This window comes from Notothenia rossii (assembly GCF_949606895.1).
Source record: "Notothenia rossii genome assembly, chromosome: 3".
Lineage (NCBI taxonomy): Eukaryota > Metazoa > Chordata > Actinopteri > Perciformes > Nototheniidae > Notothenia > Notothenia rossii.
Genome location: NC_136901.1, coordinates 31,959,298 through 31,982,036, shown reverse-complemented (window position 1 = coordinate 31,982,036; position 22,739 = coordinate 31,959,298). Strand labels below are relative to the sequence as shown.

Sequence of the window (22,739 nt, the reverse complement as noted above, 5' to 3'; positions counted from 1 at the left end):
TCTAAAAATGTCTGTCTGGAAAGTGTTTTAATAAATACTCATTAAATATTCAAAATGAACTATGCACTACTAGTACTCTCTTGAGTCTCTTCCCGTTAAGTGGGTATGACACATTCATAGTTTGTTAAATGTTAAGAAGCCCTCAGACGCTGTTTCTTGCAAGGTGTTGCCGGCCCGCGGGGGCACCGGGCTTAACAGGTTCTGATTCACTGGCACTACAAAGGCTGAGAAGGCATATTGTAAGGTGCTTTGGTGAAATGTAATTATAGAAAATCACATTGATTGTTCCTAAACATCACTGGTGCTTTATTTAGGGTTGATTAAACCTGATATCATACACTGATACAAAACCTATGATAATTGATACATAACACACAAAAGACAAATACACTTCTTTTAGAGATTTTTTATTCTGTAAATCTTCGGACAGAATATATACAAACAAGACATTTTACAAAAATAAATTTCATAAATAAAAAGATTGACATTTAATTGTTTAGACATGTATTTGTGTACAATTATTATAAAGCTCTTCATTGGTTTCAGGGTTGTTTTTTTCTGTTCTTGGAGAGGGATCCCTCCATAGCCTTTTCCTGAGGTTTCTTCTACTTTTCCTTCGTTTGTTGAGTTTGGGTCAGTTTTTTTTAGGGTAATACGAACAGAGGGTTTCATATAGGCTGCACAGATTGTAAAGCCCCCTGAAGCTGATTTGTGATATTAGGCTGTATTTGTACATTATTATACATCATTTATACATTTAAATGGATAAGACGATTGGATGATGTGTTTCTTCATTTTATTCTATGACATTTTTTCTAAACTTAAACAAGATAGCATTAGTTACTGTCACAAAATTAAATATTCCTATAGCAAATTGATCAGTGAAGATTAATTTGTACATTATTAGTGCAATTATTTGTACATTCCTGCGCTAATGTTACATGTCTGGCCTATTGGTCTAATGATGATTGAATGGACGCGTTACTCAAAGTTACATTTTATATCAAGTTCATCTGAAGCTGAACAAGACTGAAGAAATCATGAATCCTTTCTCACCAACAGAGTATTTCACCATGAATAAATCATTTTTCATTCCAGTGATGGAAGTCATGTTGTGATTACAATTCAAATTTTAAGAACAGCCCTAATGCTATTGCTGGTTTGATAGTATCCATGACAACAGACAGAGGCAGGATGCGGTGACAAGACTGATCTTGTGTATTACTCCACCGGAAGCTGTAAATGAGAACAAAAAGAAACAAAACATTAAATCAACAAAAAGTAGAATTTTCTTTTTGTTGTATTAAGTAGCAATCAGTATTTACTTACATATGCCATTTACGCCAATGGAGCTGCCTTCAATGTCGAATCCATCGACTGTTGAAGCTGCGTTGATCAAAGTGTTCGCAATCTGAGTGCTATTAGGAGCAGATGTGCTTCCAAACGAGACATCAATGAAGTTGATGATTGATCCGTTACTGCAGAAAGAGAAAACAAGATATTATTTAAAACATCAGATATAGAATCCTACTTTTTATTATAACACCTTAATGATTTAAAAAAATTACCTGAATGCAACAACACCTAGTGATTTGAAGGACGAAGGGAATGCCTTTTGGAAAACAGGTGTAAGCTGTAGAAACACAAACATATATTTTTCACATAAACCTTGGAATTTATTTGACTTGATCTTTATCGGTCTTTCATCAATTAAGAATTCATAATTATATTGTGGTAACTGTGGAGTAGGCTTCTCATATTTTGAATGGGCGCTAAAATATTGCTGTAGATATACCAGCAGATTTTATTTATAGGGGTAAACTTACCTGATTCTTTATCATTGTAGCCCGAGCTTTATAAGCAGCAGAAGATGGATTCAGCAAGTCACTCGTAAATGTGTCTTGAACAGATCTGAAAGTCACCCTTTTTGTTATAAGGGCTATAGTAGTAGGTGCTGCAGTCGCAGGTCTAGCCGTTGTAGGTGCAGCAGTTTTAGGTTTAGCAGTTGTAGGTGCTGCAGTTTTAGGTTTAGCAGTTGTAGGTGCTGTAGTTGTAACTGGGACTGGACCTGCTGTAAAAACAGACATATAAACATTATGTTAATATTTATCAATGCCCAAACCAAGAGGATTTATGTATTTTAGGTAAAACCCTGATGCCATTTTTACAGAAATAAGATCAATGATGAAGGGCTGACAAAATTATATTTGTTCTGAAGTTTCTTAGGAAAAAGTATTCTTGCAACAAATAACAATTTATTTACAAGTTGTGACATTAAACAATACACAACTCCAAACTGAAAATCATTAAAGTAGTGTTCATTAATTTTTTCTTAACCTACATACTTTTGTTAGTAAATTATTTATAAACCAAGCATGCACAGTAAATGTTATTCAAAATGGTTTAGAAACGTATTGGAGAGAAACATTGTGTTGTGTTTACTTACATTCAACTTTGACTGAATCAGGACTTATGTTCACATCGAAGGTACTGTTGGTATTATTCACAGCTTCTACTAAGGTTTGAACCACTTCACTATTCTGTGGGAGATCTGCAAGAGGAGTAGTGCTGTTGAAAACAACTCCCATTTCTGCTTCAGTTCCGGTCACCCTTGCTGCTAAAGCGCTGTTTTATAACATCAAATGAAAAAAAAGAACAATTATGATATGAAAGACTCTGTCTGTTGCCTTGTGTCGTCTGATTTACATGTGTCACTATCAACACTAAAGCATTTGTCTTTTTGAGACCCAATTGAAGTGAAACCTTTTTTACCTGAGCTTTTTCAGCTTGCAGTGGGAAAATCTGTTTCCAAATTCGGGTTTGTATATCTTAGAACACTGCAAAAAAAGCAACATTGAAAGACTTTTAGTCACTTTTGTCACAATATACTTAAAATACAAATTCAGAGATACTCAAATCGAGGTGATATAACAAAACAACATTCACCGTTGATAGAAGTCGTTTTTCTAACTCTATGTATTCCTGGCTTGTGTTGTCATTATAAGCATCAATAAATGGTTCGCCCTCCATGGCTGCTGTGATGACGTATGTTGGAGCAGCAGCAGCCGTAGGTGCTGCAGTTGTAGATGAAGCAGTTGTGGGTGCAGCAGTCGTAGGTGTTGCAGTTGTGAGTGCAGCAGTTGTAGGTGCAGCAGTTGTGGGTGAAGCAGTTGTGGGTGTAGCAGTTGTAGTTGCTGCAGTTGCGGGTGAAGCAGTTGACGGTGCAACATTTGTGGGTGCAGCAGTTGTAGGTACAGCAGTTGTAAGTGCTGCAGTTGTAGGTGAAGCAGTTTTGGGGGCTGCAGTTGATGGTGAAGCAGTTGTAGGTGTAGCAGTTGTAGGTGAAGCAGTTGTGGCTGCAGCAGTCGTAGGTGTTGCAGTTGTGGTTGCAGCAGTTGTATGTGCTGCAGTTGTGGGTGCACTAGTTGTAGTTGAAGCAGTTGTGGGTGCAGCAGTCGTAGGTGCTGCAGTTGTAGGTTCAGCAGTAGTAGGCGCTGCTGTCGTTGTTGCAACAGTAGTAGGTGCTGCTGTCGTAGGTGAAGCAGGAGTTGTAGGTGCTGCTGTTGTCGTAGGTGTAGCAGTAGTTGTTAGTTGCACCGTTGTCGGAGCAGCATTAGTAGTAGGTTGTGCTGTTGTTGTTGCAACAGTAGTAGGGGCTGCAGTTGTAGGTGTAGCTGTAGTTGTAGGTGCTGCTGTTGTTGTTGCAACAGTAGTAGGTACTGTTGTCGTAGGTGCAGCAGTAGTTGTAGTTTGCACTGTCGTCAGAGCAGCAGTAGTAGTAGGTGTTGATGTCGTAGGTTCAGCAGTAGTTGTAGTTTGCACCGTTGTCGGAGCATCAGTAGTTGTAGGTGTTGCTGTTGTTGTTGCAACAGTAGTAGGTACTGATGTTGTAGGTGCAGCAGTAGTTGTAGGTGCTGCTGTTGTTTTTGCAACAGTAGTAGGGGGTGCAGTTGTAGGTGAAGCAGTAGTTGTAGGTGGCACCGTTGTCGGAGCAGCAGTAGTTGTAGGTGCTTTTGTCGTGGGTGCAGCAGTAGTTGTAGTTTGCACCGTTGTCTGAGCATCAGTAGTTGTAGGTGTTGCTGTTGTTGTTGCAACAGTAGTAGGTGCTAATGTCGTAGGTGCAGCAGTAGTTGTAGGTGCTAGTGTTGTTGTTGCAACAGTAGTAGGTGCTGCTGTCGTAGGTGCAGCAGTAGTTGTAGTTTGCACTGTTGTCGGAGCATCAGTAGTTGTAGGTGTTGCTGTTGTTGTTGCAACAGTAGTAGGTGCTGATGTCGTAGGTGCAGCAGTAGTTGTAGGTGCTGCTGTTGTTGTTGCAACAGTAGTAGGTGCTGTTGTCGTAGGTGCAACAGTAGTTGTAGGTTGCACCGTTGTCGGAGCAGCAGTAGTTGTAGTTGCTGCTGTTGTTGTTGCAACAGTAGTAGGTGCTGTTGTCGTAGGTGCAGCAGTAGTTGTAGGTGCTGCTGTTGTTGTTGCAACAGTAGAAGGTGCTGATGTCGTCGGTGCAGCAGTAGTTGTAGGTGCTGCTGTTGTTGTTGCAACAGTAGTAGGTGCTGTTGTCGTAGGTGCAGCAGTAGTTGTAGGTGCTGCTGTTGTTGTTGCAACAGTAGTAGGTGCTGATGTCGTCGGTGCAGCAGTAGTTGTAGGTGCTGCTGTTGTTGTTGCAACAGTAGTAGGTGCTGTTGTCATAGGTGCAACAGTAGTTGTAGGTGGCACTGTTGTCGGAGCAGCAGTAGTTGTAGGTGCTGCTGTTGTTGTTGCAACAGTAGTAGGTGCTGCTGTCGTAGGTGCAGCAGTAGTTGTAGGTGCTGCTGTTGTTGTTGCAACAGTAGTAGGTGCTGCTGTCGTAGAGGCAGCAGTGGTTGTAGGTGGCACCGTTGTCGGAGCAGCAGTAGTTGTAGGTGCTGCTGTTGTTGTTGCAACAGTAGTAGGTGCTGCTGTTGTTGTTACAACAGTAGTAGGTGCTGCTGTCGTAGGTGCAGCAGTAGTTGTAGGTGCTGCTGTTGTTGTTGCAACAGTAGTAGGTGCTGCTGTTATGGTTGCAACAGTAGTAGGTGCTGCTGTTGTTGTTACAACAGTAGTAGGTGATGCTGTCGTAGGTGAAGCAGTAGTGGTAGGTGCTGCAGTTGTTGTTACAACAGTAGTAGGTGCTGCTGTCGTAGGTGCAGCAGTAGTTGTAGGTGCTGCTGTTGTTGTTGCAACAGTAGTAGGTGCTGCTGTTGTTGTTGCAACAGTAGTAGGTGCTGCTGTCGTAGGTGAAGCAGTAGTTGTAGGTGCTGCAGTTGTTGTTAAAACAGTAGTAGGTGATGCTGTCGTAGGTGCAGCAGTAGTTGTAGGTGCTGCTGTTGTTGTTGCAACAGTAGTAGGTGCTGCTGTTGTTGTTGCAACAGTAGTAGGTGCTGCTGTCGTAGGTGCAGCAGTAGTTGTAGGTGGCACTGTTGTTGTTGCAACAGTAGTAGGTGCTGTTGTCGTAGGTGCAGCAGTAGTTGTAGGTGCTGCTGTTGTTGTTGCAACAGTAGTAGGAGCTGCAGTTGTAGGTGAAGCAGTAGTTGTAGGTGGCACTGTTGTTGTTGCAACAGTAGTAGGTGCTGTTGTCGTAGGTGCAGCAGTAGTTGTAGGTGCTGCTGTTGTTGTTGCAACAGTAGTAGGTGCTGCTGTCGTAGGTGAAGCAGTAGTTGTAGGTGCTGCTGTTGTTGTTGCAACAGTAGTTGCTGCAGTTGTTGTTGCAACAGTAGTAGGTGCTGTTGTCGTAGGTGCAGCAGTAGTTGTAGGACCTGCTGTTGTTGTTGCAACAGTAGTAGGTGCTGCTGTCGTAGGTGCAGCAGTAGTTGTAGGTGGCACTGTTGTTGTTGCAACAGTAGTAGGGGCTGCAGTTGTAGGTGAAGCAGTAGTTGTAGGTGCTGCAGTTGTTGTTACAACAGTAGTAGGTGCTACTGTTGTTGTTGCAACAGTAGTACGGGCTGCAGTTGTAGGTGAAGCAGTAGTTGTAGGTGCTGCTGTTGTTGTTGCAACAGTAGTAGGGGCTGCAGTTGTAGGTGAAGCAGTAGTTGTAGGTGCTGCAGTTGTTGTTACAACAGTAGTAGGTGCTGCTGTTGTTGTTTCAACAGTAGTAGGGGCTGCAGTTGTAGGTGAAGCAGTAGTTGTAGGTGCTGCTGTTGTTGTTGCAACAGTAGTAGGGGCTGCAGTTGTAGGTGAAGCAGTAGTTGTAGGTGCTGCAGTTGTTGTTACAACAGTAGTAGGTCCTGCTGTTGTTGTTGCAACAGTAGTAGGGGCTGCAGTTGTAGGTGAAGCAGTAGTTGTAGGTGCTGCTGTTGTTGTTGCGACAGTAGTAGGGGCTGCAGTTGTAGGTGAAGCAGTAGTTGTAGGTGCTGCTACTGTTGTTGTTGCAACAGTAGTAGGTGCTGCTGTCGTAGGTGAAGCAGTAGTTGTAGGTGCTGATGTTGTTGTTGCAACAGTAGTAGGTGCTGCTGTCGTAGGTGCAGCAGTAGTTGTAGGTGCTGCTGTTGTTGTTGCAACAGTAGTAGGTGCTGCTGTCGTAGAGGCAGCAGTGGTTGTAGGTGGCACCGTTGTCGGAGCAGCAGTAGTTGTAGGTGCTGCTGTTGTTGTTGCAACAGTAGTAGGTGCTGCTGTTGTTGTTACAACAGTAGTAGGTGCTGCTGTCGTAGGTGCAGCAGTAGTTGTAGGTGCTGCTGTTGTTGTTGCAACAGTAGTAGGTGCTGCTGTTATGGTTGCAACAGTAGTAGGTGCTGCTGTTGTTGTTACAACAGTAGTAGGTGATGCTGTCGTAGGTGAAGCAGTAGTGGTAGGTGCTGCAGTTGTTGTTACAACAGTAGTAGGTGCTGCTGTCGTAGGTGCAGCAGTAGTTGTAGGTGCTGCTGTTGTTGTTGCAACAGTAGTAGGTGCTGCTGTTGTTGTTGCAACAGTAGTAGGTGCTGCTGTCGTAGGTGAAGCAGTAGTTGTAGGTGCTGCAGTTGTTGTTAAAACAGTAGTAGGTGATGCTGTCGTAGGTGCAGCAGTAGTTGTAGGTGCTGCTGTTGTTGTTGCAACAGTAGTAGGTGCTGCTGTTGTTGTTGCAACAGTAGTAGGTGCTGCTGTCGTAGGTGCAGCAGTAGTTGTAGGTGGCACTGTTGTTGTTGCAACAGTAGTAGGTGCTGTTGTCGTAGGTGCAGCAGTAGTTGTAGGTGCTGCTGTTGTTGTTGCAACAGTAGTAGGAGCTGCAGTTGTAGGTGAAGCAGTAGTTGTAGGTGGCACTGTTGTTGTTGCAACAGTAGTAGGTGCTGTTGTCGTAGGTGCAGCAGTAGTTGTAGGTGCTGCTGTTGTTGTTGCAACAGTAGTAGGTGCTGCTGTCGTAGGTGAAGCAGTAGTTGTAGGTGCTGCTGTTGTTGTTGCAACAGTAGTAGGGGCTGCAGTTGTTGTTGCAACAGTAGTAGGTACTGCTGTCGTAGGTGAAGCAGTAGTTGTAGGTGCTGCTGTTGTTGTTGCAACAGTAGTTGCTGCAGTTGTTGTTGCAACAGTAGTAGGTGCTGTTGTCGTAGGTGCAGCAGTAGTTGTAGGACCTGCTGTTGTTGTTGCAACAGTAGTAGGTGCTGCTGTCGTAGGTGCAGCAGTAGTTGTAGGTGGCACTGTTGTTGTTGCAACAGTAGTAGGGGCTGCAGTTGTAGGTGAAGCAGTAGTTGTAGGTGCTGCAGTTGTTGTTACAACAGTAGTAGGTGCTACTGTTGTTGTTGCAACAGTAGTACGGGCTGCAGTTGTAGGTGAAGCAGTAGTTGTAGGTGCTGCTGTTGTTGTTGCAACAGTAGTAGGGGCTGCAGTTGTAGGTGAAGCAGTAGTTGTAGGTGCTGCAGTTGTTGTTACAACAGTAGTAGGTGCTGCTGTTGTTGTTTCAACAGTAGTAGGGGCTGCAGTTGTAGGTGAAGCAGTAGTTGTAGGTGCTGCTGTTGTTGTTGCAACAGTAGTAGGGGCTGCAGTTGTAGGTGAAGCAGTAGTTGTAGGTGCTGCAGTTGTTGTTACAACAGTAGTAGGTCCTGCTGTTGTTGTTGCAACAGTAGTAGGGGCTGCAGTTGTAGGTGAAGCAGTAGTTGTAGGTGCTGCTGTTGTTGTTGCGACAGTAGTAGGGGCTGCAGTTGTAGGTGAAGCAGTAGTTGTAGGTGCTGCTGCTGTTGTTGTTGCAACAGTAGTAGGTGCTGCTGTCGTAGGTGAATCAGTAGTTGTAGGTGCTGATGTTGTTGTTGCAACAGTAGTAAGTGCTGCAGTTGTAGGTGAAGCAGTAGTTGTAGGTGGCACTGTTGTTGTTGCAACAGTAGTAGGTGCTGTTGTCGTAGGTGCAGCAGTAGTTGTAGGTGCTGCTGTTGTTGTTGCAACAGTAGTAGGTGCTGCTGTCGTAGGTGCAGCAGTAGTTGTAGGTGCTGCTGTTGTTGTTGCAACAGTAGTAGGTGCTGTTGTCGTAGGTGCAGCAGTAGTTGTAGGTGCTGCTGTTGTTGTTGCAACAGTAGTAGGTGCTGCTGTCGTAGGTGCAGCAGTAGTTGTAGGTGCTGCTGTTGTTGTTGCAACAGTAGTAGGTGCTGCTGTCGTAGAGGCAGCAGTGGTTGTAGGTGGCACCGTTGTCGGAGCAGCAGTAGTTGTAGGTGCTGCTGTTGTTGTTGCAACAGTAGTAGGTGCTGCTGTTGTTGTTACAACAGTAGTAGGTGCTGCTGTTATGGTTGCAACAGTAGTAGGTGCTGCTGTTGTTGTTACAACAGTAGTAGGTGATGCTGTCGTAGGTGAAGCAGTAGTTGTAGGTGCTGCAGTTGTTGTTACAACAGTAGTAGGTGCTGCTGTCGTAGGTGCAGCAGTAGTTGTAGGTGCTGCTGTTGTTGTTGCAACAGTAGTAGGCACTGCTGTTGTTGTTGCAACAGTAGTAGGTGCTGCTGTCGTAGGTGAAGCAGTAGATGTAGGTGCTGCAGTTGTTGTTAAAAGAGTAGTAGGTGCTGCTGTCGTAGGTGCAGCAGTAGTTGTAGGTGCTGCTGTTGTTGTTGCAACAGTAGTAGTTGCTGCTGTTGTTGTTGCAACAGTAGTAGGTGCTGCTGTCGTAGGTGCAGCAGTAGTTGTAGGTGGCACTGTTGTTGTTGCAACAGTAGTAGGTGCTGTTGTCGTAGGTGCAGCAGTAGTTGTAGGTGCTGCTGTTGTTGTTGCAACAGTAGTAGGAGCTGCAGTTGTAGGTGAAGCAGTAGTTGTAGGTGGCACTGTTGTTGTTGCAACAGTAGTAGTTGCTGTTGTCGTAGGTGCAGCAGTAGTTGTAGGTGCTGCTGTTGTTGTTGCAACAGTAGTAAGTGCTGCTGTCGTAGGTGAAGCAGTAGTTGTAGGTGCTGCCGTTGTTGTTGCAACAGTAGTAGGTGCTGTTGTCGTAGGTGCAGCAGTAGTTGTAGGTGCTGCTGTTGTTGTTGCAACAGTAGTAGGTGCTGCTGTCGTAGGTGAAGCAGTAGTTGTAGGTGCTGCTGTTGTTGTTGCAACAGTAGTAGGGGCTGCAGTTGTTGTTGCAACAGTAGTAGGTGCTGCTGTCGTAGGTGAAGCAGTAGTTGTAGGTGCTGCTGTTGTTGTTGCAACAGTAGTAGGTGCTGTTGTCGTAGGTGCAGCAGTAGTTGTAGGTGCTGCTGTTGTTGTTGCAACAGTAGTAGGTGCTGTTGTCGTAGGTGCAGCAGTAGTTGTAGGTGCTGCTGTTGTTGTTGCAACAGTAGTAGGTGCTGCTGTCGTAGGTGCAGCAGTAGTTGTAGGTGCTGCTGTTGTTGTTGCAACAGTAGTAGGTGCTGCTGTGTTAGAGGCAGCAGTGGTTGTAGGTGGCAACGTTGTCGGAGCAGCAGTAGTTGTAGGTGCTGCTGTTGTAGTTGCAACAGTAGTAGGTGCTGCTGTTGTTGTTACAACAGTAGTAGGTGCTGCTGTCGTAGGTGTAGCAGTAGTTGTAGGTGCTGCTGTTGTTGTTGCAACAGTAGTAGGTGCTGCTGTTGTTGTTGCAACAGTAGTAGGGGCTGCAGTTGTTGTTACAACAGTAGTAGGTGCTGCTGTCGTAGGTGTAGCAGTAGTTGTAGGTGCTGCTGTTGTTGTTACAACAGTAGTAGGTGCTGCTGTCGTAGGTGTAGCAGTAGTTGTAGGTGCTGCAGTTGTTGTTACAACAGAAGTAGGTGCTGCTGTCGTAGGTGCAGCAGTAGTTGTAGGTGCTGCTGTTGTTGTTTCAACAGTAGTATGTTCTGCTGTCGTAGGTGCAGCAGTAGTTGTAGGTGCTGCTGCTGTTGTTGCAACAGGAGTAGGTGCTGCTGTTGTTGTTGCAACAGTAGTAGGTGCTGCTGTTGTTGTTACAACAGTAGTAGGTGCTGCTGTCGTAGGTGAAGCAGTAGTTGTAGGTGCTGCAGTTGTTGTTAAAACAGTAGTAGGTGCTGCTGTCGTAGGTGCAGCAGTAGTTGTAGGTGCTGCTGTTGTTGTTGCAACAGTAGTAGTTGCTGCTGTCGTAGGTGCAGCAGTAGTTGTAGGTGGCACTGTTGTTGTTACAACAGTAGTAGGTGCTGTTGTCGTAGGTGCAGCATTAGTTGTAGGTGCTGCTGTTGTTGTTGCAACAGTAGTAGGTGCTGTTGTCGTAGGTATAGCAGTAGTTGTAGGTGCTGCTGTTGTTGTTGCAACAGTAGTAGGTGCTGCTGTCGTAGGTGAAGCAGTAGTTGTAGGTGCTGCTGTTGTTGTTGCAACAGTAGTAGGGGCTGCAGTTGTTGTTGCAACAGTAGTAGGTGCTGCTGTTGTTGTTACAACAGTAGTAGGTGCTGCTGTCGTAGGTGAAGCAGTAGTTGTAGGTGCTGCAGTTGTTGTTACAACAGTAGTAGGTGCTGCTGTCGTAGGTTCAGCAGTAGTTGTAGGTGGCACTGTTGTTGTTGCAACAGTAGTAGGGGCTGCAGTTGTAGGTGAAGCAGTAGTTGTAGGTGGCACTGTTGTTGTTGCAACAGTAGTAGGTGCTGTTGTCGTAGGTGCAGCAGTAGTTGTAGGTGCTGCTGTTGTTGTTGCAACAGTAGTAGGTGCTGTCGTAGGTGAAGCAGTAGTTGTAGGTGCTGCTGTTGTTGTTGCAACAGTAGTAGGTGCTGTTGTCGTAGGTGCAGCAGTAGTTGTAGGTGCTGCTGTTGTTGTTGCAACAGTAGTAGGTGCTGTTGTCGTAGGTGCAGCAGTAGTTGTAGGTGCTGCTGTTGTTGTTGCAACAGTAGTAGGTGCTGCTGTCGTAGGTGCAGCAGTAGTTGTAGGTGCTGCTGTTGTTGTTGCAACAGTAGTAGGTGCTGCTGTTGTAGAGGCAGCAGTGGTTGTAGGTGGCACCGTTGTCGGAGCAGCAGTAGTTGTAGGTGCTGCTGTTGTAGTTGCAACAGTAGTAGGTGCTGCTGTTGTTGTTACAACAGTAGTAGGTGCTGCTGTCGTAGGTGCAGCAGTAGTTGTAGGTGCTGCTGTTGTTGTTGCAAAAGTAGTAGGTGCTGCTGTTATGGTTGCAACAGTAGTAGGTGCTGCTGTTGTTGTTACAACAGTAGTAGGTGCTGCTGTCGTAGGTGAAGCAGTAGTTGTAGGTGCTGCAGTTGTTGTTACAGCAGTAGTAGGTGCTGCTGTCGTAGGTGCAGCAGTAGTTGTAGGTGCTGCTGTTGTTGTTGCAACAGTAGTAGGTGCTGCTGTTGTTGTTGCAACAGTAGTAGGTGCTGCTGTCGTAGGTGCAGCAGTAGTTGTAGGTGGCACAGTTGTTGCAACAGTAGTAGGTGCTGCTGTTGTTGTTGCAACAGTAGTAGGTGCTGCTGTTGTTGTTACAACAGTAGTAGGTGCTGCTGTCGTAGGTGAATCAGTAGTTGTAGGTGCTGCAGTTGTTGTTACAACAGTAGTAGGTGCTGGTGTCGTAGGTGCAGCAGTAGTTGTAGGTGCTGCTGTCGTTGTTGCAACAGTAGTAGGTGCTGCTGTTGTTGTTGCAACAGTAGTAGGTGCTGCTGTTGTAGGTTCAGCAGTAGTTGTAGGTGGCACTGTTGTTGTTGCAACAGTAATAGGGGCTGCAGTTGTAGGTGAAGCAGTAGTTGTAGGTGGCACTGTTGTTGTTGCAACAGTAGTAGTTGCTGTTGTCGTAGGTGCAGCAGTAGTTGTAGGTGCTGCTGTTGTTGTTGCAACAGTAGTAGGTGCTGCTGTCGTAGGTGAAGCAGTAGTTGTAGGTGCTGCTGTTGTTGTTGCAACAGTAGTAGGTGCTGTTGTCGTAGGTGCAGCAGTAGTTGTAGGTGCTGCTGTTGTTGTTGCAACAGTAGTAGGTGCTGTTGTCGTAGGTGCAGCAGTAGTTGTAGGTGCTGCTGTTGTTGTTGCAACAGTAGTAGGTGCTGCTGTCGTAGAGGCAGCAGTGGTTGTAGGTGGCACCGTTGTCGGAGCAGCAGTAGTTGTAGGTGCTGCTGTTGTTGTTGCAACAGTAGTAGGTGCTGCTGTTGTTGTTACAACAGTAGTAGGTGCTGCTGTCGTAGGTGCAGCAGTAGTTGTAGGTGCTGCTGTTGTTGTTGCAACAGTAGTAGGGGCTGCAGTTGTAGGTGAAGCAGTAGTTGTAGGTGGCACTGTTGTTGTTGCAACAGTAGTAGGTGCTGTTGTCGTAGGTGCAGCAGTAGTTGTAGGTGCTGCTGTTGTTGTTGCAACAGTAGTAGGTGCTGCTGTCGTAGGTGAAGCAGTAGTTGTAGGTGCTGCTGTTGTTGTTGCAACAGTAGTAGGGGCTGCAGTTGTTGTTGCAACAGTAGTAGGTGCTGCTGTTGTTGTTACAACAGTAGTAGGTGCTGCTGTCGTAGGTGAAGCAGTAGTTGTAGGTGCTGCAGTTGTTGTTACAACAGTAGTAGGTGCTGTTGTCGTAGGTGCAGCAGTAGTTGTAGGTGCTGCTGTTGTTGTTGCAACAGTAGTAGGTGCTGCTGTTGTTGTTGCAACAGTAGTAGGTGCTGCTGTCGTAGGTTCAGCAGTAGTTGTAGGTGGCACTGTTGTTGTTGCAACAGTAGTAGGGGCTGCAGTTGTAGGTGAAGCAGTAGTTGTAGGTGCTGCTGTTGTTGTTGCAACAGTAGTAGGTGCTGCTGTCGTAGGTGCAGCAGTAGTTGTTGGTGCTGCTGTTGTTGTTGCAACAGTAGTAGGTGCTGTGGTAGGTGAAGCAGTAGTTGTAGGTGCTGCTGTTGTTGTTGCAACAGTAGTAGGTGCTGCTGTTGTAGAGGCAGCAGTGGTTGTAGGTGGCACTGTTGTCGGAGCAGCAGTAGTTGTAGGTGCTGCTGTTGTAGTTGCAACAGTAGTAGGTGCTGCTGTTGTTGTTACAACAGTAGTAGGTGCTGCTGTCGTAGGTGCAGCAGTAGTTGTAGGTGCTGCTGTTGTTGTTGCAACAGTAGTAGGTGCTGTTGTCGTAGGTGCAGCAGTAGTTGTAGGTGCTGCTGTTGTTGTTGCAACAGTAGTAGGTGCTGCTGTCGTAGGTGCAGCAGTAGTTGTAGGTGCTGCTGTTGTTGTTGCAACAGTAGTAGGTGCTGCTGTTGTAGAGGCAGCAGTGGTTGTAGGTGGCACCGTTGTCGGAGCAGCAGTAGTTGTAGGTGCTGCTGTTGTAGTTGCAACAGTAGTAGGTGCTGCTGTTGTTGTTACAACAGTAGTAGGTGCTGCTGTCGTAGGTGCAGCAGTAGTTGTAGGTGCTGCTGTTGTTGTTGCAACAGTAGTAGGTGTTGCTGTTATGGTTGCAACAGTAGTAGGTGCTGCTGTTGTTGTTACAACAGTAGTAGGTGCTGCTGTCGTAGGTGAAGCAGTAGTTGTAGGTGCTGCAGTTGTTGTTACAGCAGTAGTAGGTGCTGCTGTCGTAGGTGCAGCAGTAGTTGTAGGTGCTGCTGTTGTTGTTGCAACAGTAGTAGGTGCTGCTGTCGTAGGTGCAGCAGTAGTTGTAGGTGGCACAGTTGTTGCAACAGTAGTAGGTGCTGCTGATGTTGTTACAACAGTAGTAGGTGCTGCTGTCGTAGGTGAATCAGTAGTTGTAGGTGCTGCAGTTGTTGTTACAACAGTAGTAGGTGCTGGTGTCGTAGGTGCAGCAGTAGTTGTAGGTGCTGCTGTCGTTGTTGCAACAGTAGTAGGTGCTGCTGTTGTTGTAGCAACAGTAGTAGGTGCTGCTGTTGTAGGTTCAGCAGTAGTTGTAGGTGGCACTGTTGTTGTTGCAACAGTAATAGGGGCTGCAGTTGTAGGTGAAGCAGTAGTTGTAGGTGGCACTGTTGTTGTTGCAACAGTAGTAGTTGCTGTTGTCGTAGGTGCAGCAGTAGTTGTAGGTGCTGCTGTTGTTGTTGCAACAGTAGTAGGTGCTGCTGTCGTAGGTGAAGCAGTAGTTGTAGGTGCTGCTGTTGTTGTTGCAACAGTAGTAGGTGCTGTTGTCGTAGGTGCAGCAGTAGTTGTAGGTGCTGTTGTTGTTGTTGCAACAGTAGTAGGTGCTGTTGTCGTAGGTGCAGCAGTAGTTGTAGGTGCTGCTGTTGTTGTTGCAACAGTAGTAGGTGCTGCTGTCGTAGAGGCAGCAGTGGTTGTAGGTGGCACCGTTGTCGGAGCAGCAGTAGTTGTAGGTGCTGCTGTTGTTGTTGCAACAGTAGTAGGTGCTGCTGTTGTTGTTACAACAGTAGTAGGTGCTGCTGTCGTAGGTGCAGCAGTAGTTGTAGGTGCTGCTGTTGTTGTTGCAACAGTAGTAGGGGCTGCAGTTGTAGGTGAAGCAGTAGTTTCAGGTGGCACTGTTGTTGTTGCAACAGTAGTAGGTGCTGTTGTCGTAGGTGCAGCAGTAGTTGTAGGTGGCACTGTTGTTGTTGCAACAGTAGTAGTTGCTGTTGTCGTAGGTGCAGCAGTAGTTGTAGGTGCTGCTGTTGTTGTTGCAACAGTAGTAGGTGCTGCTGTCGTAGGTGAAGCAGTAGTTGTAGGTGCTGCTGTTGTTGTTGCAACAGTAGTAGGTGCTGTTGTCGTAGGTGCAGCAGTAGTTGTAGGTGCTGTTGTTGTTGTTGCAACAGTAGTAGGTGCTGTTGTCGTAGGTGCAGCAGTAGTTGTAGGTGCTGCTGTTGTTGTTGCAACAGTAGTAGGTGCTGCTGTCGTAGAGGCAGCAGTGGTTGTAGGTGGCACCGTTGTCGGAGTAGCAGTAGTTGTAGGTGCTGCTGTTGTTGTTGCAACAGTAGTAGGTGCTGCTGTTGTTGTTACAACAGTAGTAGGTGCTGCTGTCGTAGGTGCAGCAGTAGTTGTAGGTGCTGCTGTTGTTGTTGCAACAGTAGTAGGGGCTGCAGTTGTAGGTGAAGCAGTAGTTTCAGGTGGCACTGTTGTTGTTGCAACAGTAGTAGGTGCTGTTGTCGTAGGTGCAGCAGTAGTTGTAGGTGCTGCTGTTGTTGTTGCAACAGTAGTAGGTGCTGCTGTCGTAGGTGAAGCAGTAGTTGTAGGTGCTGCAGTTGTTGTTGCAACAGTAGTAGGGGCTGCAGTTGTTGTTGCAACAGTAGTAGGTGCTGCTGTTGTTGTTACAACAGTAGTAGGTGCTGCTGTCGTAGGTGAAGCAATAGTTGTAGGTGCTGCAGTTGTTGTTACAACAGTAGTAGGTGCTGCTGTCGTAGGTGCAGCAGTAGTTGTAGGTGCTGCTGTTGTTGTTGCAACAGTAGTAGGTGCTGCTGTTGTTGTTGCAACAGTAGTAGGTGCTGCTGTCGTAGGTTCAGCAGTAGTTGTAGGTGGCACTGTTGTTGTTGTTGCAACAGTAGTAGGGGCTGCAGTTGTAGGTGAAGCAGTAGTTGAAGGTGCTGCTGTTGTTGTTGCAACAGTAGTAGGTGCTGCTGTCGTAGGTGCAGCAGTAGTTGTAGGTGCTGCTGTGGTTGTTACAACAGTAGTAGGTGCTGCTGTCGTAGGTGAAGCAGTAGTTGTAGGTGCTGCTGTTGTTGTTGCAACAGTAGTAGGTGCTGCTGTCGTAGGTGCAGCAGTAGTTGTAGGTGGCACTGTTGTTGTTGCAACAGTAGTAGGTGCTGTTGTCGTAGGTGCAGCAGTAGTTGTAGGTGCTGCTGTTGTTGTTGCAACAGTAGTAGGGGCTGCAGTTGTAGGTGAAGCAGTTGTTGTAGGTGGCACTGTTGTTGTTGCAACAGTAGTAGGTGCTGTTGTCGTAGGTGCAGCAGTAGTTGTAGGTGCTGCTGTTGTTGTTGCAACAGTAGTAGGTGCTGCTGTCGTAGGTGAAGCAGTAGTTGTAGGTGCTGCTGTTGTTGTTGCAACAGTAGTAGGTGCTGTTGTCGTAGGTGCAGCAGTAGTTGTAGGTGCTGCTGTTGTTGTTGCAACAGTAGTAGGGGCTGCAGTTGTAGGTGAAGCAGTAGTTGTAGGTGCTGCTGTTGTTGTTGCAACAGTAGTAGGTGCTGCAGTTGTAGGTGAAGCAGTAGTTGTAGGTGCTGCTGTTGTTGTTGCAACAGTAGTAGGTGCTGTTGTCGTAGGTGCAGCAGTAGTTGTAGGTGCTGCTGTTGTTGTTGCAACAGTAGTAGGTGCTGTTGTCGTAGGTACAGCAGAAGTTGTAGGTGCTGCTGTTGTTGGTGCAACAGTAGTAGGTGCTGTTGTCGTAGGTGCAGCATTAGTTGTAGGTGCTGCTGTTGTTGTTACAACAGTAGTAGGTGCTGCTGTCGTAGGTGCAAAAGTAGTTGTAGGTGCTGCTGTTGTTGTTGCAACAGTAGTAGGTGCTGCTGTTGTTGTTGCAACAGTAGTAGGGGCTGCAGTTGTAGGTGAAGCAGTAGTTGTAGGTGCTGCTGTTGTTGTTGCAACAGTAGTAGGTGCTGCTGTCGTAGGTGCAGCAGTAGTTGTAGGTGGCACTGTTGTCAGAGCAGCAGTAGTAGTAGGGGCTGCAGTTGTTGTTGCAACAGTAGTAGGTGAAGCAGTAGTTGTAGGTTGCACCGTTGTCGGAGCATCAGTAGTTGTAGGTGCTGCTGTTGTTGCTACAACAGTAGTAGGTGCTGCTGTCGTAGGTGCAGCAGTAGTTGTAGGTGCTGCTGTTGTAGGTGCAACAGTTGTAGGTGCTGCTGTTGTAGGTGCAGCAGTAGTTGTAGGTTGCACCGTCGTCTGAGCACCAGTAGTTGTAGGTGCTGCTGTTGTTGGTGCAACAGTAGTAGGTGCTGCTGTTGTCGGAGCAGCTGTCGTTGTAGGTGCTGCTGTTGTTGTTGCAACAGTAGTAGGGGCTGCAGTTGTTGTTGTTGTTGCAATAATCGTAGGTGCTGCGGTTGTTGTTGTTGCAATAATCGTAGGTGCTGCAGTCGTGGGTGCAGCAGTTGTAGTTGTTGAAGATGCAAAAACTGTAAAAAAAACTTGACAAATATCTTTTGGGTCAATATTCTATGGCTCATGGAGTTGGGACACATTATCTGAGAGTTAGGAACCTAATCATTACTTTAATGTAAATCTCAGAACTGAGTGCCACATTTCTTTAAATGTTCCATCGGTTAAACTTATTTTGAAACGCTCTACACTTTATGCTTCTTAGTAAAAACCATTTAATGTATACTGATTAGGGACCTCAATTTTCAGACATGTTCAACTAAATCATTTTTTGAATAGGCAATCTTTCAAAATGTATATTGTATGCAAAAAAGCGAATTACTCCCCAAAACTGCATGAGATAAGCACTAGGTTGACATGCCTGTTAAGATAATACTCATAGTGTCTCTTAGAATCCATTTTTATTTCGATATTTGGAGCTGAGAGATCAAGAGACCCCTGTGAATATGACAAAAGCCATTTTCTTCGTTGCCAAAGTTTACCCTTTTTATTCAACGTTATTTAACCACAGCCCTAATAATCTACCAAGAGCCCGCTATAGCCTCTTAAAGACAGTAACATTTCCCATGGTGAAACAAGGTGAAGGTGAAAGGTTCAAGGTGAGTAAGAAATGATTTTGACATATCTTATCAGTTGCTAGAACTCCACCTTAACTTTATGTTGTCACGTTTCTTACACCTTTTCCACTCTTTTTATATAAAAAAACATTCATAGCAATCGGTTCATCATCACAAAGCTTACCTATTAAAATCAGGGAAATTGATACGATCCGTCCAACATCCATCCTCTTTTCCTTTGAATCTATAAAATCAATCAAACAGATATTTTCTCACAAAAGTGGCAGGTAAAAGCCTTTTTTACACAATTTTTTTAAACTAATAATAATTTAGTAGTACAAAGTCTGCAAATGATAGTCTTCAGTGTTGCAGTAATTGCATTTTTTAAAGCCATAGGTACCTAACACATCCAATTTAAAACAGTTTGATACCAACAAATGTATAACAATATGTTCCCACCTCATTATAATTCATGTTCTGAATCCCATATATTGAAACAACTTTGATAAAATGCAACTTTTTCTTCTGTGAAGGTCATCTGTGTTTCAGTATACTGTACAACAATTGTATTAATGTGGCTTACTGACAAATTACTTGACACAAACATTGATCACTTTAAATAAAGAAATAATGTATACCTATGTTTAAAAAAAACATGTTTATAAGAGAAAATAATAATGTGTTTTATCTGAAACAGTGCATTTTTCTCCACGCCGCAAAATGAAATGTTATATTGTACTTAGTGAAATGAAAAACAGATATTAAATATGTGAAGGACTGCCACACACACACAGACACACAAACACACACAGACGCTCACACACAAAAACTATTTCAGATGAAACCCTGCATATTTACCAAAAAATGTACTTACCCATCATTAAGAGATAAAAGATGAAAAGTTATAAAATCCCTTTTTCTATCTGAATTCGATGTACCAAACTATTTCAGTGCCTTTTTTATATAGTCCTTGTCAAGTCTGAGAGATTGCAAACCTCTCCTCTTAAATGACAGTCCTCATCTATACCAAGGCCTTTATATTGGAATGAAAGAAAGGCTTATGACGTGGCTCAAAGGTCATACATTTTTTAAATATGTTGCTACACCTCAGCAACAAACACAACCAAATATCTGGATAGAGAATTTCAGACGTCAACCTGTCAGTTTGCTGCATCATATTCAAAGTATTTCCTCTTCTTTTGTCTGAGGAACAGGTTACTTTGGCAATCCATCGTGTGAATGTTGAAGGAGGTTTCACTAGTGTTACAGAAGGTTAGTGGAAAACTGCACATCTTAAAAACTCTCAAGATAGACGTCAAATGTTTTTGTATCGGATTGTGAGCTTTTCGTAGACTTCAGATTCCTTAGTCCTTCTATTTCTGTCCTCACCATCAGATCTAAAGCAAACACTGTTATGATTTTTAGTCCCAGTAGCAACAAAGCTTGTAGACACACAATGGGCGATACTTGTAAATTCAACCAAAAGCTTAAATAAACGGAAGGAACTTATTCATAATTCTAATTTGTTAATCCATCCATTTTATCCGGCTTATCCAGGTCAGGTTCATTTAAATAAGTATGTCGATAAAGACTATATATTTATATTGATAGAAATAATCTGAAAAAGATACACTAAAAAAACATTTGGTCTTTTTCTCCTGGTTTTTATATGTTTGCAATGTATTTGTCTTACTAAGAACAATATACTGCAAGTATAAACTTGAATAATTATGTATTTTACATTGAGATTGAGGTTGGAGAAAAATACTGGTTGATTTTCACAGTTTATTAAATGCAATGATTTCATGCGGCATCACTTTTTTTGTTTTTTTCCCAAAATATTTGTATTCACATGTAAGACCAAAGTCTAACAGTGCATTACAGCAATTAAGGCATTTTCATTTTTTCCCGCCCAAAAGAACCCTTACTCACTTTCCCTTAACCCCGCCCCATCCCAACCCATCCCATCCCATCCCATCCCAACCACCCCTCTCCCGGAGCACTGAGGCAACAGTACATCAATACAATACAAAATGATAGATACCATAATATACATGCACATACCTGCATACATACATACATACATACATACATACATGTACACATAGTAACACATATTCAGGGATGTTACACGAGCTGCATGTGTGGCGGACAGGGGAGTAATCATATCAGAATTATAGATGGATAAATAAAGGGAGAATCCCTACAGCGACACCATGTCAGGGGGAAGACGGTCTACATAGCTGATCAGTGGCCTCCAATGAGCGTAAAACTTATCCGAGGAACCCCGGAGAGTAAACTTAATTTTTTCCAACTTTAGAAGAGACATAGTATCATTCAGCCACATTTTAAAAGAGGGAGGTAAAGGAGATTTCCACAAAAGAAGGATTTTCCTACGAGCAATCAAGGCGGTAAAGGCAATGACATTGGTTTGAGTGTTTGTAATGTTGATTTCATCCGGGGTCCTACCGAAAATAGCTACATGAGGGGATGGAGAGATTTTTAGACCTAAAATTTCAGAAATACACTCGAAGAAAGATAGCCAGAAGCTAGATAATTTAGGGCGTGACCAGAACATGTGAGTCAGGTCGCAGGGGGCCTGGGAGCATCTATCACACCGGTCATCTAATCTATCTGGATAAATCTTGGAGAGCTTAGCCTTGCTATAATGTAGTCTATGGAGAACTTTAAACTGTATTAGGCTGAGTCTAGTGCAACTGGAGGATGAGTTAACGGCTCTCAGGGCCTCCTTCCAAAAGTCATCAGAGAAGGTGAACTGTAGTTCCTTTTCCCAATTAGTTCTAATCTTGTTAATGGCAGATTCATCAACCGCAGAAAAAAGTTCATAAAAATAAGAGACATGGCGCCTAGACAAAGTTCTTGCTCTAAGTACAAGATCCACTCCACTGGGAGGCAGGGATTGGGGGAATTGTGGAGAGTGGGTCTTAGCAAAATCCCTTAGTTGAAAGTATCTAAAGAAATCAGATCCTCTTAGATTAAAGGCAACCCGTAGTTGGTCAAAACTGGCAAACAGGCTATCAATGTAACTCCGCTATGCAGCGGAGGCCTTCCCTCTCCAAGTGAGAAAATCGGGGGTCAATTGTGGCTGGTAAAAATAGATGGTTGTCACAGTAAGGAGTCGCTTGAGGAAGAGTAAGCCAACCAAAGTGACGTCTAACTTGTGCCCAGATCTTTAAAGTGCCAATTACAACGGGGTTAGATGTGAATTGTGAGGGGAAAAGGGGCAGAGTGCTACACGCGAGGGCTTGAAGTGACGTGGATCGACATGAGTTGGCCTACACAAGACACCAGTCACTCTGGGGTGAAGTGAACCAGAGCATGATCTTGTGTGTGTTTGTGGCCCAGTAGTAACCCATAAGGTTAGGTAAACCAAGCCCACCCAGGAACCTGTCCCTCTGCAGTAATGGTCTACTAGCTCTTGCATGTTTACCAGCCCAAATAAATGAGGAAATAATATTATCAATAGCAGTGAAAAAAGATTTAGGCAAAAAAAAATAGGTAGGCATTGGAAGATGTATAGATATCTGGGCAGTACATTCATTTTTATCGTCTGAACTCTTCCTGCTAAAGAGAGTGCCAGATGGCCCCACCTCTGTAGGTCAGATTTGACTGTTGCCGTCAGGACAGTAAGATTTTGTTCCCGTAGCGCACTAAAAGACTGCGTGATTGCAATGCCCAGATACTTAAACCCTGAGTTGTATATTCTAAAAGGCAACGACAACGGAGGTAATTCTGCAGCCAATTGGTTGATAGGGAAATATTCACTCTTTTGGATGTTTAATTTGTATCCTGAAAATGAACCAAAAGTGGTCAAAAGTGAGAGTATGTGTGGATTACTAGCTATTGGATCGCGCACATACAGAAGAAGGTCGTCAGCATATAATGAGATCCTGTGTTCGATATCCCTTCTCTGAATCCCCTTAATTCCTCTCTCTGCTTTTAGAGCAATCGACAATGGCTCGATAGCAATTGCAAATAGTAGTGGGGAGAGCGGACACCCCTGACGCGTCCCACGGAAAAGAGGGAAGAATTTGGAGCGCTGGGTGTTCGTACATACGGAGGAGTGAGGAGAAGAGTACAGAAGTCTAACCCAGGAGATGAGGCCTGGACCAAAGCCCAGGAAGGACAGAAAACAGAACAGAAAACAGATAGGCCCACTCAACCCTGTCGAAGGCCTTCTCAGCATCAGGAGATATGACAACCTCCGGTTCAGCAGGAGAAGGCGGGCTGTGGATGACGCTGAGAAGTCTTCGGACATTTGTGAAGGAGTGCCTCCCCCTTATGAATCCCGTCTGATCTTCCGAAATGATGGAGGGTATAATAGATTCCAACCGGCGAGCAAAAATCTTCCCAAGTATTTTCACATCTACAGAAAGGAGCGAGATTGGGCGATATGATGCACAGCTCAACGGGTCCTTGCCCTTCTTAAAGATCAGAGAGATAGAGGCTTGCATAAGGGTGGGCGGCAGTGAGCCTTGGTCGTAGGACGAATTAAACATATCTAATAATAATGGGGACAGTTGATTTGAGAATTTTTTGTAGAATTCTACCGGGTATCCGTCAGGTCCCGGTGATTTGCCACTGTTCATGGACTGTATTGCCTCTTTAATCTCAGTGAGCTGCAGTTTGGCATCTAGTGTCTGTTGGTCATTAGTCGAAATCTTGGGCATATCTAATTTATCCAAAAATGTATGTAGCTGACCTTCGTTATCAGGGGATTCAGACGTGTAGAGACGAGAGTAGTTTTTAAAGATTTTATTAATCTCTCCCGGGTCAGAAGTGAGAGAGCCCAACCCGTCCCGAATCTGGGTGATTTGGTTCGAGGCAACCCTAGCCTTTAGTTGGTGGGACAGGAGACGGCCAGCTTTATCACCATGTTCATATATAGACCCTCGTGAAAGTAGG

General features: G+C 44.8%; 2 protein-coding genes across 2 annotated transcripts; one reads left to right on the top strand and one right to left on the bottom strand.

Moving 5' to 3' along the window:
* Positions 1–391: 391 nt before the first annotated feature.
* On the bottom strand, positions 392–22,504 carry LOC307032869 (uncharacterized protein; the record flags this gene model as incomplete). Its single annotated transcript, XM_079671148.1, has 8 exons — positions 392–1,236; positions 1,330–1,478; positions 1,569–1,633; positions 1,827–2,071; positions 2,447–2,625; positions 2,773–2,837; positions 2,947–5,708; positions 21,993–22,504. The coding sequence occupies 2 exons, from the start codon at positions 22,502–22,504 to the stop codon at positions 4,220–4,222; spliced, it is 2,001 nt and encodes a 666-aa protein (XP_079527274.1). The 3' UTR covers positions 392–1,236; positions 1,330–1,478; positions 1,569–1,633; positions 1,827–2,071; positions 2,447–2,625; positions 2,773–2,837; positions 2,947–4,219.
* On the top strand, positions 3,029–4,057 carry LOC307034414 (uncharacterized protein; the record flags this gene model as incomplete). Its single annotated transcript, XM_079673262.1, has 2 exons — positions 3,029–3,623; positions 3,687–4,057. The coding sequence occupies 2 exons, from the start codon at positions 3,029–3,031 to the stop codon at positions 4,055–4,057; spliced, it is 966 nt and encodes a 321-aa protein (XP_079529388.1).
* Positions 22,505–22,739: the final 235 nt, after the last annotated feature.